The sequence below is a fragment of the Chiloscyllium plagiosum genome, chromosome 25 (assembly GCF_004010195.1).
Source record: "Chiloscyllium plagiosum isolate BGI_BamShark_2017 chromosome 25, ASM401019v2, whole genome shotgun sequence".
NCBI classification, from domain to species: Eukaryota; Metazoa; Chordata; class Chondrichthyes; order Orectolobiformes; family Hemiscylliidae; genus Chiloscyllium; species Chiloscyllium plagiosum.
Genome location: NC_057734.1, coordinates 51,528,215 through 51,542,047, shown reverse-complemented (window position 1 = coordinate 51,542,047; position 13,833 = coordinate 51,528,215). Strand labels below are relative to the sequence as shown.

General features: G+C 40.6%; 1 protein-coding gene across 2 annotated transcripts in view; it reads right to left on the bottom strand.

The window, feature by feature from the left end:
- Positions 1–287: 287 nt before the first annotated feature.
- Positions 288–13,833, bottom strand: part of LOC122562879 (breakpoint cluster region protein-like) — a 477,748-nt gene continuing 464,202 nt past the window's right edge. For both annotated transcript variants that reach the window (XM_043716188.1, XM_043716189.1), the window contains 2 exons: positions 11,447–11,609; positions 288–4,668 (listed from right to left, as the gene is read on the bottom strand). In XM_043716188.1, coding sequence (XP_043572123.1) covers positions 4,579–4,668; positions 11,447–11,609 — 253 coding nt within the window. In that variant the 3' untranslated portion in view covers positions 288–4,578. The remainder of the gene's footprint in view (positions 4,669–11,446; positions 11,610–13,833) is intronic.

Here is a 13,833-nt window from a genome sequence, read left to right as displayed (position 1 = left end):
GTGCGACATGAACACAAGATCCCGGTTGAGGCCATCCTCATGGGTATTGAATGTGGCTATAAGCCTCTGCTGATGTTTGCGTTGTTGCCTATCCCAAAGTTTGCCTTGGAGGACAGTCGCCCGAAGATCCCTGATCCCTGACTGGGAGGGAACATCCCGGTCTGTTGATTGTTGTGCAGTGTCCATTCATCAGCTTTCGTAGCATCTGCTTAGTCTCGCCAATGTACCATGCCTCAGGTATTATATTTTCATGGATTCAATTGAAATGATCACAAAACATAAAAAAAAATAGATACAGGAATTTTATTTAACTTTGTGTACAAACAAAGGTTATAAATGCCTTAGGATTTCTTCAATTATCTTCAAAATCAAATCCCTTTCATATCTAACCAGCCTTAGAAAGTGACAGAGACCTAAATCAAGTTATTCAATACAGAAACTATACACTGCTTCCTCTTTCCTGCCTGGATGGAACTTCTTACACAGAACAGTTTTGTAAAATAAGAAAATACGTGAATCAATGAGTAAATAATCATAGTAAGCAGTGCTACTGCAGGTTGCGACAGCTTGAGCGGAACACATTCACAAACTTATAGTTATGTCAATTCAACTGACGATCCAAAAATGCAAGGAACAAAAGGCTTCTACACAAGATTTGAATAAGTACTATTTATATAATTTAATCCTGATTATTTCAATAAATAACTAACCCATGTCCCTAGACTGTGCAGGTGGCTTAACAATTACAACATTACATCAAAAGCGGGTTACAATGGTTTACAGTCATTTGGTGAAGGGAATTATCACTGTTTAACTACTGCATTATAATACAATATTTTCCCATCCAATTATTTCCTCTAAATTGTTACTGGTTACTGTTCCATACAGTACCTGACAAAATCCCCACTGTTTATTACTCAATTGACTTCACAGTAGATCATGATAAGTTGAAAAATAACATATGAAATCTAGGTAATTGTTATTACGAAAGCACTGACCTTGGAGACTGAAGTTTGCTAATAAGCCTGCAGTCACTTCAAAGACATCTGCGTTATGTGAAAAATTGAGGTTCCAGCTATTAAAAGAAATACTTTTTTTCCCCTATTGTGCTGAATTGATAATGACTTTCTACCAGTCTTTTAACATTTCTAACAGTACATTGTAACTCTGTGTTTGAATACTGTTTAATTAATATCTCCACTCATCTTGCTGAAATAATTAATGTGAACGATAGAGGATCACATTCTCCATTTCTTAAACTCAGAACTGATACAGCAAACTTTGTTTGAACCAGCACTCTCGATAAACCATCAAAAATTATATACCTGAACTATCAAGAGTTTACTGTATTATTGTGATCTCCACCATGTCAAAGTAGTCAGTTAAGGGCGCAAGTAAGAAGGCTCTTTGTTGATAAGTTTATTTATTTAAGTGATTTAAGCTGTAAATGAAGTATTGCAGTGATGTGTATTCCCCCCGTATTGTCACGTTAATTATGTGGACCTCCTGATCAACCAGCATGCACTTGGTCCCATAGGTGCTAGTTAATAAAAAGTGATATATATGGAAAATTTATACCAAAGTATGTTTGGGGAGGTTCATGCCGTGAAGGTACCCTTTCATATGGAGTTAGAATGGTGCAAGTTGCTTTGCAGAAGATATTTATTATCAACAGAGAGGATTTGTATTTTATTACCATTATCCAGACAAGTGTGCAACACAGGCTCCTGAGAGGGCAGAGATCCCTCATGAACTTAACTGTCATGAAATTCTACTTGTTCTGCTTTTATAAAACACAAATGTTGAAATGTTATGCACAGAGAAATATTATTGTCTTAACACGACCAGATTAACTGAAGCATGTTTAAGTATGTAATATTCCATATCACACATTTCTGACCTCAGAATACATGGGTGCTGAGCAAGGGATTTCACCATAAGATATAAGGGAACACAACTATAATCAAAACATTAACGTCTTTTCTGTGTTCCATCTCTAGCACTTGCGATCTTTTTAATGATCTTTAATGTTATTTACAGTACTTGGTGCATTGATTACTGGAATGTCTTCTGACCCAATGTCAATTTATTTTCCACAATTCATCAGCAATTTGATTCAACGGGAAATGAACCCTTCCCAACTATATTGTGTGTTTTGTTGACTGGAATGATTTTTGTGAATGGAAACATTTTCCCTCTCCCTAGTCAGAGAACACAATAGAGATGAGGAATGGTGAATCATTCCTTGGATGTTGGTAAATATGTAAAACATCTGTATGCATTTGCAATTTGAAGGAGGTACACTACTACTAAACAGATGTGTTCAGTATTTTTTGTTAAATATAATTTAAGAATCGAATTAAGTAAAGTAAAATCACAAAGATTTGCATACTGTAGTCTCCTACAAGAACCACAAATTTTATCCTACAACTAGTTTTGAAAAAGTAATCTGTGAAACATCAATCTTTAAAACATCTGCAATGAGCAACTAGTCAGTGTTGGGGAAGTTCAGAGTTAATAAATCTCAGTAACTAGCATCCACTGTTTCATGAATTCACTTAGCAGATTGTCAGCATGAATCCAGACCAAGATGTAATTTACTACAGTACTAACTGTATACATCGGATCGCTAGCTGAAAGATTGAGCCAAACAGACCAACTTTTACTAATCTATTCTTAGACACTACATTCAAACACACTGCTTCAGGCCTACATGGGGGTGGTCCCAACACTAAATATGTAATGAATCCCACTAAAAGTAATATTGAAAAGTGTGGCTCTGCTGTGATCCTCAACATTGTGTCCCTATCAATATTTAATATGTAAACTTACATATTAACATTTGGTGGTGCCTGTGTGAATGTAACCCAGAGACAGCCAGTCCCAGGGAGCCGTGCCCAGTGACAGCAGTTGTGGGGAGCAATACATCAGTGATGGTCAGACAGCTGTACAGCAGTGGCAATCAGACTCTGGGTTAACAGCTAGACAAGGGACTTTATCCTCTTCATTATCCCATTTTCAGCAGTAGCACCTCACTGATCAGAACCTGACCTTTGATGGGTCAGTTTAAGGTGCAGATAAAATGGATTAGTGCACACTGGTAAATACAACACCTCAATCATTTAACTGGCACAAGAAAGGTGTGCAGTTACCAGCTTATGTAGATTTTATATAGACTTTCACACCAAAAACTCATTGAAGATGACATTTGAGATCTGAAATGCTTGTATGATCAGGTAACTAAGTGAAAGAGTTAAGACTTATCTTGCTGATTTTTGTTTTGACAGATTTCTATGCTGAGCTTTATTCTTCCAATTCATTGGAAACATTTGCTTTAGACTCTGTAATTTTTTTTATAATCTCATTATTTCTAATGAAAAATAACCAGCATTCAGCATCAGTATATCAGATTCCTATGTTCATTTACACACTAAAGGAAACACCATCAGGAATGTGCAGGCCAGTTGAGTTAACTATGGTAAATGTGAGGTTACAGGGATAGGGTGGATACTGTTTGGAGGGTTGATGCAAACTCGATCGGCCAAAGGGCCTATAACTGCACTGTCGGTATTTTATGATGAAGTTTCAAAACCAGCAGTTCCAACTCGGTAACCTTCATTCATCAGAAACTTTGAGAAAGATAATGTTATAATCCCAGCCCAAAATAACCAGCTTCTGGGAAAAATAGAAAAACAATTATAAAGGGAATTTATTACATAAACTTTAAACTTAACATGCCTGCATGTTAAATTCCAGTGCTAAAAGGGCTGGAATATATAAATGTGGCAAAACCAAACTATTGGAAAGTGATCCCCTTGGAAGTTGCATTCTATTGACCATGTCCTATGGTGACAGTGGAAAAGCTTTTCACTGCATTTTACTGTCTTTCTCACTTTAAAATACACATGACAATAAAATCATTCATCTCAAAAACAGATGCATAGCCACGTATTGCTCAGGGTTTTAAACCAGTACGTAGCCTTCGGCAGATAAGGAAACCTATAGAACACACAGAGTTGCACAAATGGCTGTCAAGTACATTCCTGTTAAAAGAAGGAATCAGAAACCCTATCATTATTTCAACCAAGCATTCCACAATGTCAGAAAATAATGCACGGTACAACTGACACAAAATATTTTTCTCAGAAGCTTTTCCATGGTCATGGATTTGCTTTGGGTCTTGTATATATTCAATTCCCATTTACATTCCAATCTACAATTGCTAATTACAATAGCAAACTCCAACAGTATTTCTATTTGCTGAGGAAGTGTTAAAGGAATGAAAAATATACAGAATTATCCATCGTCTTCATACTTGAGTATCATTAAGATATCAAGTTGTAACATAAGAGGTGTTAAATTATCACTGTTATACACTGCCCTCTGGTGTACATGAATAGGACAGCTTCTATTCGATTCTTCTCTAAAACAAACAAGAAGCTTGGTTTGTAACCGTGGATTAAATCAGGGACAGTAACTAACAATATGATGTCCCATGTTTAATTAAACAGTGACAAAGGTGAACATTGTACTGTTAATGTTTGCTTGCTGCTGTGTTCATACTTGGATGACTATGTACTACACCTCTGTTGAGAAAAGGATGCTCTGGCGTTTACTGTCTGGTGTTGGAATGGTCTCCAGCTGCAGGAAATATAGCAGAACTTGCACCTGGAAACAATAAAGTGAAATTCATATGAAGTGATCTAAATAGTAAATTTATTGTATCTACATTGTAAATGACCAAAACGCCTCAAGTACATCAGAAAGACCAGGAGTTTCAATCATTTGATAAGTAGGGAATTAGACTCATTACATAATTTAAACCTGTAGACGTGTAATTTTTAAACACATTGCATCACTTACTTTACCACAGCTGGAATCTTAGAATGTCAAATATAACAGAGCTATTCAGGTTTACTAAAACAGAAAAAAAATGCCATATTGCCTACTCCTGATGGCTAACCATGTGTTTGAACTTTATTGAGGTCAGGATTATGTTGTCTTTTAGAAATGCCAGTGTTGGACATAATCCTAGTTAAAAATCACCCAGCACCAGGTTATAGTCCAACAGGTTTATTTGGAAGCACTAGCTTTCAGAGCGACGCTCCTTCATCAGGTGGTGAAGGAGCAGCGCTCCCTCAGCTAGTGCTTCCAAATAAACCTGTTGGACTATAACCTGGTGCTGGGTGATTTTTAACTAGGATTATGTTGAGCATCATGTCCCCTATTTTCTTTGTATATCTTAATATTCATCATTTAATCATTAGAATAAAGAATAAACATGCCTGCCAGGTTGAATGGCCTATTGGTGTTTCTGGTAATAAGATACTTGAAAGGAGTGTATTTGTACGTCAACATCAGAAGTTGGATATGGCTAGGGAGGAATAGATTTTAAAAATCCTGATCTAAGAGTAGTGTGGTGACAAACTATATTAAAGTGGAATCAGGAAATGTTCATTCATAGGATGTCACGCTGAACCATCATAAAAGGTTGGAATGAATGGATGGTTTTCAACAGGAAAGAAAAGCATATCATATCAGTCAACGGCACTTGTGATTTTCCTCCCCAGTTTTCTCCTCACACCAGTCCTTGGGATTTGATTATCTAAGAACAGACAGTTCTTCTGTAGATCACCCAAATTCATGTTTGAGCTTCAGCATTCTGTCAATGGGCTATGTAACCATTGGGCCAAATCAGGTAAACCCGATGGTTTTTCCCCTGCCCTAGTCCAGAGGTCATGTGGCTAATTGTTGTAAATTTACAGCAACTTCAGCAGCAATCTCTGAACTTCTTGCGGTTTAAAGCAATTTATGGAATTTCTGCATAATATCCACCTAGATATCACAGAATCTCTACAGTATGGAAAGAAAGAGGCTATTCAGCCCATCGACTCCACAGCGACCTTCCAAAAAGCATCCCATGCAACCACCCATCCTGCAACCCCACTTTTACCATGGTCAATCCACCAAGCCTGCACATCCCTGGAAATTATGAGGTAATTTAACATGGCTAATCCACTTAACCTGTGCATCTTTGGATTGTGGGAGGAAGCCAGAGCCTCTGTGGAAAGCCTTGCAGACACAGGAAGAATGTGCAAACTGCACACAGACAGTAGCCCTGGACTGAAATTGAACCCTGGTGCTGTGAGGCAGAGTGTGGATTACTGAGCCACCGTACTGCCATATCACTTGAAAGCTGAGTAGAACTAGATGAACTAGTTTGAAACATTGTGAAATTTTAAACCAAAGAACCATTTTACACTGGAGTACACATGCTGGTCCAAATGCTGGCTCAATAGTTAGCACTGCTGCCTTTCAGCATTATGGATCCGAGTTCTATTCCAGCCCTGTGTGACTGTCGATGTAGAGTTTCATGTTCTCCCCATATTTTGCATCAGTATTTACAGTGGAGAAGGACATTCAAGATTATAGCATGTGGTGACATCTTGAAAAATGTCCATAATGCAGAGGTGGTGGTGCTGGATGTCTTAAAACGCAGAAAAGTGGATGAATCCCCAGGACCTGATCACGTGTACCGTAGAAGCTTCTGTGGGAAGCTAGGGAAGTGATTGCTGGACCCCTGACTGAGATATTTGTTTCAGTGATAGTCACAGGTGAGGTGTCGGAAGACTGGAGGTTGGCTAATGTGGTGCCACTATTTAAGAAAGGTGATAAGGAAAAGCCAGGGAACTATAGACCAGTGAGCCTGACGTCGGTAGTGGGCAAGTTGTTGGAGAGAATCCTGATGGACAGGATTTACATGCATTTGGAGTGGTAAGGACTGATTAGGGATAGTTAGCATGGCTTTGTGCATGGGGAATCATGTCTCACTAACTTGATTGAGTTTTTCGAAGAAGTAACGAAGAGGATGATGAGTGGTGGATGTGATCTATATGGACTTCAGTAAGGTGTTTGACAAGGTTCCACTTGATAGACTGGTTAACAAGGTTAGATCTCATGGAATACAGGGAGAACTAGCCATTTGGATACAAAACTGGCTCAAAGGTAGAAGACAGAGGATGGTGGTGGAGGGTTGATTTTCAGACTGGAGGCCTGTGACCAGTGGAGTGCCACAAGGATCAGTGGTGGGTCCTCTACTTTTTGACATTTACATAAATGATTTGGATGTGAACATAAGAGGTACAGTTAGTAAGTTTGCAGATGACACCAAAATTGGAGGTGTAGTGGACAGTGAAGAAGGTTACCTCCTATTACAATGAGATCTTGATCAGATTTGCAATGGGCCGAGGAGTGGCAGATGGGCTGCATTTTGGAAAGGCAAATCAGGGCTGGACTTATACACTTAATGGTAAGGTCCTGGGGAGTGTTGCTGAACAAAGAAACCTTGGAGTGCACATTGATAGTTCCTTGAAAGTAGAATCACAGGTAGTTAGGATAGTGAAGAAGGCATTTGGTATGCTTTCCTTTATTGGTCAGAGTATTGAGTACAGGAGTTGGGAGATTATGTTGCAGCTGTACAGGACATTGGTTAGGCCACTTTTGGAATATTGCGTCCAATTCTAGTCTCCTTCCTGTCTGAAAGATGTTGTGAAACTTGAAAGGGTTCAGAAAAGATTTACAAGGATGTTGCCACGGTTGGAGGATTTGAGCTATAGGGAGAGGTTGAATAGGCTGGGGCTTTTTTTCCCTGGAGTGTAGGAGGCTGAGGGGTGACCTTATAGAGGTTTATAAAATCATGAGGGGTATGGATAGGGTAAATAGACAAAGTCTTTTCCCTGGGTGGGACTGTCCAGAACTAAAGGGCATTGTTTTAGGATGAGAGGGGAAAATTTTAAACGCAGAGGGTGGTGCGTGTCTGGAATGAGCTGCCAAAGGAAGTGGTGGAGGCTGGTACAATTACAACATTTAAAAGGCATCTGGATGGGTATATGAATAGGACGGATTTAGAGGGATATGGGAGTATGTTGCTGGAAAAGCACAGCAGCTCAGGCAGCATCCGAAGAGCAGAAAAAATTGACATTTTGGGCAGAGCCCTTCATCAGAATTCAGGAAATCTGGTTGACGTGGATAAGTTAGATCGAAGGGTCTGTTTCTGTGTTGTACATCTCTATGACTCTATCTCTGTATGGGTTTCCTCCAGGTACTCTGGTTTCCTCCCACAGTCCAAAGATGTGCAGGTTAGGTAGATTGGTAATGTTAAATTGCCCCATTGTGTGCAGGGATATATAGGCTAGGTGGATTAGCCATGAGAAATGCAGGATCACAGGGGTAGAGTTGGGGCATGGGTATGGGTTGGTTGGTCTTTGGAAGGTCAGTGTGACTCAATGGGCCGAAATTATGGGATTTGCTTCCACGTTATGGGATTACTATGATTATATGAAATGGCAGGACCCTGAGAACCATTGAAATACAAGGGATCTTGGGGTGCAAGTCCATAACTCCCTGACCTTTGCAACACAACTAAATGAGTTATGTTTGCCTCATCACTCGAAGCATTGAGTATAAACGTTGTCCTATCATTTTTCAGTTATATAATACTTTACTTAGGCCTCACTTGGAGTAATGTGTGCAGTTCTGGTTGCCACATTATGGAAAGATGCTGAGGCCTTGGAAACGGTGCCAAAGGGGTATTTCAGGATGTTAATTGGTTTGGAGCGTATTAGCTATGAGGTTGGACACACTTGGATTATTTTTGCTAGAGCATTGGAAGCTGAGGAGCGATCTGAGAGAAGATTACAAAATTATAAGTGTGGATAGGGTGAATAATTGGAGTCTTTTTCCCAAGGTAGAAATGTAAAGTTCTAGGAGGTATAGGTTTAAAGTGAAAGGGGAAAAATTTAAAGGAGATGTACAGGGAAAGATTTCTTTCCATACAGCTAGGTGCCTGGAATGCATTGCCAGGGGAAGTGGTTGAAGCAGATACGATAGCAATGTTCAAGAGGCATTCAGACAGACATAAACAGGCAGGGAATGCAGACATATGGACAAAGTGCAGACAGATGGGATTACAAAGAACAAAACAAATTACAGCCCTCCAAGCCCACGCCGATCCAGATCCTCTATCTCAACCTGTTGTGTATTTCTAAGGATCTGTATCCCTCTCCTCCCTGCCCATTCATGTAACTGTCTAGATATATCTTAAATGACATTATTGTGCCCATCTCTACCACCTCTGCTGGCAATACGTTCCAGGCACCCACAACCCTCTATGTAAAGATGTTTCCATACATATCTTCCTTAAACCTTTCCCCTCTCACTTTGAACTTGTGATCCCTAGTAAATGAGTCCCCCCACTCTGGAAAAAAGCTTCTTGCTATCCACCCTGTTTATACCTCTCATGATTTTGTAGACCTCAATCAGGTCCCCCCTTAATCTCCATCTTTCTAATGAAAATAATCCTAATCTACTCAACCTCTCTTCATAGCTATTGCCCTCCATACCAGGAAACATCCTCTGCACCCTCTCCAAAGCATCGACTTCCTTTCGGTAATGTGGTGACCAGAACTATACGCAGTATTCCAAATGTGGCTGAACTAAAGTCCTGTACAACTGTAACATGACCTGCCAACTCTAGAATGGCATCGTGGTTGGCACAGACATGGTGGGTGTTACAAAGTCGGAAGCATGTATGTTCATTTTAAAATAAGAGTGTCTTTTTTGAATATTTAAGTAAACTTAAAGTGCAGGCCCAGCTGCCCATGACAGGCTGTTCCAAGATAGATACATATAACAATTGGCTATTAAACAGATGCCTGAGTTTTGGTTGCTGTTTTGACAGCATTTCAAATTTAACCAATTAATTCAAATTATGCCCAGGATGCCAGAGGCCAATCGAATTTGTAATACATTGTTTTGACACCTGCAAAACCAATCAAATTATAAGAATTTAAAGTGCCATTGGGGTACATAAACCCAGCATTTTGAAAATTAGACAGAAACTGCCACCGAACGGCAGAGCAGCTGTCTTAGAGCCGGAGAGCTAACTACCCATTTGACATCTTGTTCTCAAAGAAATAAGAAAGCACTCTTTATCAAAAGGTACCTTTTCCTGTAAAACATATTTGCAATAAAAAGAAAGACGACGACCCAGGGAGATCAGCAGACGGAAGACTGAACCCAGTGGAGACGACAGAGACTGTGGTCTTGAGTTTAACTTATTGCTTAATAATCATGGTATTGGAACAGCATTTTTTTATAGAGCTGGAGTTGGATAGTAAGTACATAGGAACCTCAATTATCTGAACATGATGGGCGGGCACTGTTTCGTTTAATTGATTGATTATTCAGTTAATTGATTTAATGCCTCTCCTCTGAGACTCAGAGTTTTCTGTTAAGTCTGCTCCCCATTCAAGAGACTGCAGCACACCACATACGAGTGCCCACTCCCCACCACCCCAATCCCGCCTGCCATCAACCCCATCCAACACCGTCCAACCCCCCCCACCACCACAGTCCGTGTATTGACAAGGAGCCAATATGACCAGCAGGTCTACATCAGTTAGGGGCTCTTATGGCACAGTAGTAGTGTTCATATCTCTGAGCTAGCAGGCCTGCTCCAGCAGCGTGTGATAACATCGCTGAAGAAGTTGATTAAAATATGTAAATCAGACTCTTGTGCGCCAGGGATCTCGAGTATAAGTCCCACCTGCTCCGGGGTGTGGTGATAACATCTCTCAATAGCTTGGTTAGAAAATATCTGTATGATCCTCTGATGCATCAGTTGATTAAACCAATATTTAACTAATTTTTCCAAATCACTTTTGATTCAGCACACTCCACGTCATGTTTGATGATCTGCAGTGCTCTTAACGGGCTTTGGATGTAATTTAATCAATTGGAGAACATGGGTGGTTAAATAATGAAAATAAAAATCAGGTGATTTTGTGATTTAAAAAAATTCACTTGTATCTGAGAGCACTTCAGGATGAAAAAATATATATCAGTTCAAAGGCTCTCGGGTATAGTGGTCACATCCCTTCCTCTGAACCAAGAGGCCTGGGTTCAAGGCCCAGAGGTGTGCAAATAATATCTCTGCACAGCTTGCTTAGAAATTATCGAGATCAATCAACCGAAGAATGATTCACTCCTACTTCTCTTTATGATGCTGGAGAAGGCTCTACTCAAGTGAGAAACAGATTACAATCATTGAAAGGTTGAGTTGCTTCTTGGCAGATTTAATATTTGGGCTTATGCTGATGCCTTGGCATAGATCTTTCATCTCAGCAGAACTGACACAGTGCCAGTGTATTCTAGGTGCTATTTTATCTTCTGTTTGATCATTTGTGCCCTTAATAGAACCTCCATGTTCAGGTGGCTTCCTTTTTGGAAATTACCACTGCTTTCACAACACAACTTGTATGTACATTAGTGATTATTGATTACTTGGAGTCAAAATATTAATGGCACTAATTTAATATGGAGAAGTAGCTTTGCATTTGAAGAGTGATCAACTTTTCAACAATTAAAACAACAAAGAATGAACTACCTGTGACATCACCTCCAGTGACCAGCTATCTGCCATTGAGATTGCTTGTGTGGGGTTTGTCGGTATTTTACTGTCTTTTTCTGAGGGCCTTAGCAGTGTGGGTCCAAAGACAGTGGCAAGGTTATGCAATGACATCTTGTTGATCTGCTCTTTCTCTGCCACCCTGTTGAAATAAAAATGACAATGCATTGGGTGTTAAACTCATTAAAGTCCAGACTACCAGGAAGAATTGTACTGTGTAATTTTTATCGCATTAAAGTAGATCTTTTTAGGTGATCACCTTCAAGATGCTCTTTCAGAAAAATGATTTTTGCGTTAAAGCAATGACATCACAAAATCAGGAGGGAATTGGTTATTTTACACATTGGAATTAAAATTTGCAATTGAAATTACTGAAGCACGAAGTTAATTCACTTCCATTATGGCTTCAGAAATATCTCATCGATGTAATTGGCATTGAAATGTTTAGAGGAAAGTATTCACATTAAAAAAAGTATTGACAGACTCATTTCATAAGTCACTCTTTCACTTTTTGTATCAGCCTGGCTCTATGGCATCATTCTTAAAAGCTGTGGGACTAAGCCTAACCTCAGCATTTAAGCCTTTAACTGAGATTACCACAGACTTGTGGGGGGGTTTAAACTAATTTGGCAGGGGGTTGGGATCTGGACTTGTAGTCCAGCAAGTAGGCCAGCTGTTTGTCAGGATGCCCAAGAATGTAGGGAGGCTGTGGAGAAGGTAGCACTGACAGGGAGTCCTTGCGGACACAGAGATGGGCTCAAGTGTGTATACTTCAACGCAAGGAGTATCAGAAATAAGGTGGGTGAACTTAAGGCGTGGATGGGAACTTGGGACTACGATGTTGTGGCCATCACGGAAACGTGGATAGATGTGGGACAGGAATGGCTGTTGGAGGTTCCTGGTTACAGGTGTTTCAGTAAGATTAGGGAGGGTGGGAAAAAAGGAGGGGGGGTGGCATTGCTAATTAGAAAGGGTATAACGGCTGCAGAAAGGAAGTTTGAGGGGGATCCGCCTCTGGAGGTAGTATGGGCTGAAGTCAGAAATAGGAAAGGTGCAGTCACCTTGTTGGGTGTTTACTATAGGCCCCCCAATAGCAGCAGAGATGTGGAGAAACAGATGGGGAAACAGATTGTGGAAAGGTGCTGTTGCCACAGGGTCGTAGTCATGGGCGACTTCAACTTCCCAAATATTGATTGGAAGCTCTTTAGATCAAGTAGATTGGATGGGGCGGTGTTTGTGCAGTGTGTCCAGGAAGCTTTTCTAACGCAGTATGTAGATTGTCCAACCAGAGGGGAGGCCATATTGGATTTGGTACTCGGTAATGAACCGGGACAAGTGGTGGGCTTGTTAGTGGGTGAACATTTTGGTGATAGTGACCACAATTCTGTGACTTTCACCTTGGTTATGCAGAGAGATAGGTGCGCACAACAAGGTAGATTTTATAATTGGGGGAAGGGAAATTACGATGCTGTAAGGCAGGATTTGAGGAGCATACGTGGGGAGCATAGGCTGTCAGGGAAGGATGTGGAGGAAATGTGGAACTTTTTCAAAGAGCAGATACGACGTGTCCATGATATGTATGTACCTATCAGGCAGGAAAGAAATGGTCGTGTGAGGGAGCCTTGGTTGACGAGAGAGGTTGAATGTCTGGTAAAGAGGAAGAAGGAGGCATACATAAGGTTGAGGAAACAGGATTCAGACAGAGCAGTGGAGGGATACAGGATAGCCAGAAGGGACCTGAAGAAAGGGATTAGGAGAGCTAAGAGAGGGCATGAAAAATCGTTGCCGGATAGGATCAAGGATAACCCCAAGGCATTTTATGCGTATGTGAGAAACCTGAGAATGACGAGAACGAGGGTAGGTCCGATCAAGGACAGTAGTGGGAGACTGTGTATTGAGTCGGAAGAGATAGGAGAGGTCTTGAACAAGTACTTCTCTTCAGTATTTACGAACGAGAGGGACCGTATTGTAGAAGAGGAGAGTGTGAAATGGACTGGTAAGCTAGAAGAGATACCTGTTAGGAAGGAAGATGTGTTGGACATTTTGAACAACTTGAGGAAAGTCCCCCGGGCCTGACGGGATATATCCTAGGATTATGTGGGAAGCAAGAGAGGAAAGTGCAGTACCGTTGGCAATGATCTTCTCGTCTTCACTGGCAACGGGGGTGGTACCAGGGGACTGGAGAGTAGCGAATGTTGTGCCCCTGTTCAAAAAAGGGAATAGGGATAACCCCGGGAATTACAGGCCAGTTAGTCTCCTTGGGTGGTAGGCAAAGTAATGGAAAGGGTACTGAGGGATAGGATTTATGAGTATCTGGAAAGACACTGCTTGATTAGGGACAGCCAGCACGGATTTGCGAAGGGTAG